This window comes from Buceros rhinoceros, unplaced genomic scaffold (assembly GCF_000710305.1).
Source record: "Buceros rhinoceros silvestris isolate BGI_N320 unplaced genomic scaffold, ASM71030v1 scaffold35093, whole genome shotgun sequence".
NCBI classification, from domain to species: domain Eukaryota; kingdom Metazoa; phylum Chordata; class Aves; order Bucerotiformes; family Bucerotidae; genus Buceros; species Buceros rhinoceros.
The window spans coordinates 11476-17986 of record NW_010404823.1 but is presented as its reverse complement, the minus strand read 5'-3'; the positions used below and the strand labels follow the sequence as shown (position 1 = coordinate 17986).

General features: G+C 35.7%; 1 protein-coding gene across 1 annotated transcript in view; it reads right to left on the bottom strand.

Moving 5' to 3' along the window:
• Window positions 1–5889: 5889 nt before the first annotated feature.
• SLITRK6 (SLIT and NTRK-like family, member 6) overlaps window positions 5890–6511 on the bottom strand; it is a 6379-nt gene continuing 5757 nt past the window's right edge. The window contains exon 3 of the mRNA XM_010133522.1: window positions 5890–6511. Within this exon, the coding sequence (XP_010131824.1) occupies window positions 5890–6511 (622 nt within the window).

Sequence of the window (6511 nt, the reverse complement as noted above, 5' to 3'; positions counted from 1 at the left end):
TAGGAAATGTGCTTGCTTTTTTTTTTTTTTTTTCCTTCCTCAGCACATTACACAGTTTCAGCAGGGAAAGATGAAGTGAGTATCAGATTATATTTGACAGTATTAATTTTTTTAAAATATGTCTTCATATGGAACTATTTAATATGTGTTTAACCAAAATACGTGTCATTATGGAAGAGTTATGTTGGCTTTGACTTTTAAAAATGCTAAAATGCTGAGATGCCTCTTAATTTTAAACTTAAGATACTACTATCTTTTACGATCTAACAAACAAGTATGTAGTTTATTTTAAAGTGCAAGTTTATGATAATAGTCTATAGGATTTCTGCATACACAAAAGGTTTCAGACTTCTTTCTGTCTGAACAATTAATTATCTGCTCTTCTGTCATTTATTTGGTATTAAGAATTTAATTTAAAAGATTCTTAACTTGTGAAACAATATATTTCAGAATGAAATAATCTGGTTGAATTGATCTACAAAGGCAAACAGCTGAAAATATAACATATAACATTCTTCCTTGAAATATGAAAACAACTTGTTTTTTCTCTGTGCCATCACTCTATTGCATGAACTAAAAGTAACAGTAGCAGTAGAAGTAGTTCTTCCAGTAGTAGTAACAGGAACATACCATGCATATTTGGAAGTTAATATCTTAAAACACAAAACTTTGGTAAATGTTTCATGATATGTGCTCTGCACATGTACTTGCACTTCATCTTGGTGACGCTGAATAAATTAAAAGTTCTTCATCACAGCTTACTTACATAGAGCTGAACAGCATGTGGTGTTTTACTTTCTTCCTTGACATTAGCTGCTTTCCATTACGCTGCAGTTTTTTAGAACTTGCTCTGTTGTGTCAAAAAGCCAAAGGTGACTGTTAGGAGATGTGTAGGAAAGAAAACACCGCACTGTAGCTCTTCAGCATGCTGATTAACTTCCCCATATTGATTCCACCTACAGTTCACTTCTGTTTCGAGGAAAGAAATGATTTGATAACAATCCCTCAAACAAGATCAAGAATATCACAAGCTTCAGAAAATCAAAAAGGGTCAGTTCTTTTGACTAATAATACAAGATTAGTAATAGATCCATCTTCCCTGTCTCCCGTTCAACAGGGTGCACTGAACATCAAGGCCCAGAGGAACTGACTGCTGAAGGCAATGCACACTCTTTAAAACCTCCCCAAAGTGCAGTTTTGAAATGCAACAGTAGATCATACTGCTAGAGGGATGAGCAGGAAAATCATTAATGAAAATGAAGACATTCTGCATTGGGGAGCACAAGGGAAGAGAAATGTTCCAGTCTTACGGAAGTTTCTCAGCTGATCTTTTGAATTAAGACAAGTGCTTGATCAGGTTCTTTTCCCTCATAATTATTTCAGTGTATCTACATGAAACTTGCAAAACGTGTTGGTGTGGTTGATAAAGTATACTGCTGTAGACACTGGCATCCTCAGAATGATAATCCAGAATCCCTTCTGATGATGACTTTGAGATTCGGTCTCCTTTTTCCCCTTGCCATTATTACTTTTTCCTGTGAAATAATGTTTTATTTGTGGTAAATACCCATTTTTATTAACACACCAGAAATGGATCTTTGTAAGACGATTTGCCATCCCAGGCAAACTTATCTTTTCCGTTTAGGACACTATACAATTAGCAACCTCTATATAGGTAACTAAGCAGCACATTGTAAACATCCTCCATTTGGGGTCATATGGGGACTCATTTGTCTGCAAAGACAGTCCAAAACCTGATCCTCAGATTCCAAACTGACAAAAAATGACTTCAGGTGAAAAAAGTTTTTGGATTAGAATCTGGTAGCTTTGACTCATCACTAGCAAAACACACAAACTAATTTTCAGTTTGCAATTTGGGTATAGAAGGGTTGATCTGTCATTCTAGTGGAGAGGAATGCATGAAAATATTGGACCACTTCTGAATAGGCAAATACCTAATATATGGGTAAATTTACAGGTTTGCTTGGAAGGATTTTTTGGAGGGGTGGAGGGTTGGGATTTTTTTCTGTTCAGAAGCTTGGAGAGATACTACTGCAGGTACTACATTCAAGTATCAGTACTAAAAGTCTAATGTGAAAAATACTTGTAGCAGGGAGAAAAACATTTAACTTCTATGAAGTTAAAAAGATAAAAACAGTTTAAAATAAAAAACTGCAATAAATTGTTTTAATATCTGTTTATTTAGGGAACAGGTTTATAGTGTTATTTAGGATATTTTCTTCACTCAAATGTGAGGGGGAAATGGCAGTGTTGGTTACCTTGAGGTACCCTTACAACAATAACATAGCTGCCACTTACACCAGTGTGCTTGACAAAGCACTATTCCCACACTCAATTAAACTATCATGCTGACAGGAGAAAAATGGATCCACTTTGTTGCTGACTTTCAAACACGCTTTGGCTTCCAACCTCCATTATTCTAGCTAAGTGAAATGTATCAAACTGTGCCTGTCACTGGGAAAGAAAAAAATGAGAATATGGTTTTAGGAAAAAAATTTCTGAACAACACTCCCAACTTTGCTCAAACACTGATAACATTAAGGACACATAATGGAAACATTCCAAGGAACTTTTAGAAACAGATACTACATCCTTTTTTCCTTGTATGTGATACTTTTCTTACATAATTTTATTTTTAACAGCAGATATTGATACTCTTCAGCTGAAGAATAATTATATAAGGCCAAATTCTTATCCCATTTTGTTACAGCAATATAAAATTTCCTCATAGTTGGAGAAATCACTATCTGAAAAATTTATTAAGAGGTAAGGCTATAGGCAGACCCCTCTCTCCTCATCATACAAACTTTCACTACATAGCAGTCCAGCAGGGACAGATGAATGGGGATTGGATGACGTGTCACATTCTAGTGATTCCTGGATACTGCAAAACAATTTGCAGTGTTACAGACTGCCACAGAGTACAGTTGCCCTTATATAATGAATGACGTGAATCTCCCTGCTGAGGGAAAGCTAAAAGATAAAGCTCTCTTTAATTCTGCTGAGTGATGCTCTGATGCTGCTGTGTAACTGCTGAGTTGTTTTGACATTAATTTAGCTCACTCTTCGTTCTGATGCTTTGAGACTGCAATGAAGAAGAATGTTTCAGCACACAGTTGTTCTCAGCGTTCTACCAACTAACTGTTAGCAGATAAGCAAAGTGACATCCGTGCATGTGGCAACTGTCTTTAGTCTGAAGCTATTTCTCTTAAACCTAAGCCTAAGGGCTGGAATCATGACTTTTCTGCTTCTTGCCAATTGCAGGATATTATTATTATAGCCTTTTTTTTTTCTACTAGTGGAAATAACTACTGAAATGAAAGACGTAAGTACTAAATTTTGTTATCAATTACCATGTAAATTTTTGTTCTGTTTTTTTCTCTACACTAATTTGAGATCTCTGAGAGTTCAAAACACAACAATGGTGTGTCTGATTCAATATTCAAAGCTTTCTAGTGTCAGTTCCGTTGTCTAAATTCAATTTTTTGCTGGATCTTAATTATTTAAAATAGTAGAGTTACTTATATTTTTTCTTTGGGAAACTAAATTGTTTAAGTATAGACTACTATCATAATTTTGATGCTCTAAGCCATCCCACCTGGTGTCCAGCTCCTCCTCCAGATCAGGGCATGGCTTTTCATGGATTCTCTGGCATGTTCATGAAGCCCATTCACTTCTCGAATACGTAAGGACAGCTAAAATAACACTAGATAGCTAAGTTATCTTAAAGTTGATTTTCCCTTTTGTCTCACCATTACCTGCACAAGAAATACTTAGCATTATCTTTACTCGTCTGGAATAAACATAGCACTGAAAAAAATATGTTGTCACCAGACTCACCTCCTAAGTACACAGGTTTTCTGAACTAAGCTATTCTCAGTCATAGAAAGAAGAAATAACACTTATTCTCTAACCACTGACATTCTGATTTTTGGAAACCAACAAGTTTGACTTCCATAGCGAATTGTTGTCACCTTTAAAATATTAATCAGGAAGTTGATTTGTTATTAGAGATGTGGTCAGATCCTCAAATTACAGAAATTAGTCTAGCACCATCAAAGTCATTATCTCTATGCAAATTTGAAAGAACTGAGAATATGACTTTCAAATGTAGTATAGGAAAAACTTCTCAAAAACCTATGTACAAAGAGTATGAAGAACTCACATTTGTATATACAAATAGGTAAGACATCAACAGTAAACTGAATTAAACAATGTAACTTTTTACTTTGAGTTTATCAAATCTTCAATGCTAAGTTTAGCACATCTATGTAGACACGTAGTAATTAAACTGATCTTCCACTCTATAAATAGAAATTAGAAAGAAAAAAAAAGTTCATGCATAGTCAGTTTACAAAAGATTTGCTTAGAGGAAGATAAACACAGGTCAGAATTTGTGTTTTGGCACCATGTCAGTCATGCACAGAAATTGAACAGCCTTACTGCACTCTGGACAAGATGCTTCTGTCCACATGACAAGAGTGAGAAGCATTATGTTTAATTCCCAAACAGTCCTAAAATTGTGCATGCAGAAGTTGCTGCCTTCTTTAAAAAGTGACCTCAAGAAAAGATATTTTAAAACCTCTTTATTTCTTCTTTATTGATAGAGAGCAGTTCCCTTGATTTGCTTGAAAGGCAGCCAGGAATAAGCTTTTTTCTTTTCTTGTGAGTTGAAAAAAAATACAAAATTATACAGAATAAATAGTAAATATAAATCTAGCAAGAATTCATTGCAAAAATAAACCTGCAGTGTTCTACTTTTTTACCTATATTTGCCACAATGCTCTATTTTCTTCTAATTTCAGAAAATATAACATATTTTTTGTACAAACAGCTAAATACTATTGTTCTTCCTCATGTGTGTGTATTGTTGCAGTTATTCTGCCTGGGACTTGCTTTTGGGTAGGTTGGGAAAGGACTGATATTTTCACTTGGAAGTTCCCAGCCACAGCAAACTCATTTCCTCCAAGAATATTTAAAGCCAGCACAGAAGTTGTTTTTTTATATATATAGATGTATAAAAAAAATCAAACTTACTAAACACAGTAACATATTTACAGCTGATTCTCAGTAGCTTTTCAAATTGCTCAGGATTATGAGTTGAAACACCAGTGATGCACAATATTTTATAGCAGCAGCTCAAGAAAAGATTGTCCAAACTTAGGTAAAGCTATCAGACAGGGAATGTAGCAGAAGGCTTGCTTCTTTCATTGTTGAAATTGCTGGGTAAACGTAGCTACATATTTTTCCTTCCACGTACTGATACTGAATGCATATGATGAAGTTCTGTGTAAAATACGTAAATATTTGCAGGCTCGGGGTGCATACATATTTTTTTTCTTTTTGTGTTTTTTTTTTTAATTGACAGTATGACAACATTTCAACTCCTTTCATATTTATTATAAGAGTATGTTAGGTGTAGTTGTAGACAATGGTCATGTATGCAGTGCATGTACTAAACTAACCAACACACTCTAACCTCATAACTATGAACACAGGTGTTTTTTTTAAAAGGAATCTAATTAAATTGAGGGAAGAAAGAAAGAGGAAAGGTAACAAATATTTTTCCATTGGTTGAGTACAGAATGGAGAGTGCCACACACACCTTTTTAAAATGTCAAGGAATATTGCAATAAGCAATCTTCCTCCTACAGTTCAATCACACTGTTCATGTTTAACTTGGGGTGAGACATTGCCTGCACACAACCCCATGGCTTCCCACAGTGATCCCTGAGGTTTTTTTGCTAGGATTACTGCTGTGCTTAAGTTCTGACTGTTGACATGTTATTAGAAGGCACTTTTGTTTACAACGGTTCCAACTTAGAATAGAATTACAGAAATTTGGCCCCAGCCCAACATATTATCACTTCACGTTTGCTGCTCCAGGACCTCCAGGTAGTCAGGCTCAGCATGTAAATTAGCTTTCAGTTCAAAATACTCATTTTTAGTTTGTTCTAGAAAAACCTTTCTTGGCCTGGAGTACATGAGTGTCTCCATTAGCTTCAGCTCCTCATGTGTTCCAGGATAATGAACTTCCACGTCAGGCTGGAGCTGGACAATATTTTTTCTTAGGTACTCTGTGATCCCCAGTTGTTGCAGTTCTCTCTCTTTTTCAAGAAAGTTTCTATACAAGCAGCTGGCATCCTGAAAAGACAGAAATTCAGCAGATTGATCTGTAGCTTTATATTTGACATTTGAACCTGTAAGAGGTGAACTGTTCTCTCTTTCCAGTAGACTTCGGCAGAGATGTTTGGAATTGTTAGCTTCTTTCTCACTTCCCTCCTCTTGCTGCTCGGTATGCTTTGGGCTGAAGGATGGGCTGCGGTAGACCTGAACCATGGGAGTAACCATACATTGCTCATAGAGAGTTGCAGTTGGACGCTCCGTTGTGTGGTGTGTTGTCTTATGCCCATACATGCTGTACTGAAGGTGAACAGGGCTACTATCCCTCATTTGTTCATCAGCTTGTTTCTTTTTGCATCTTCGTCGC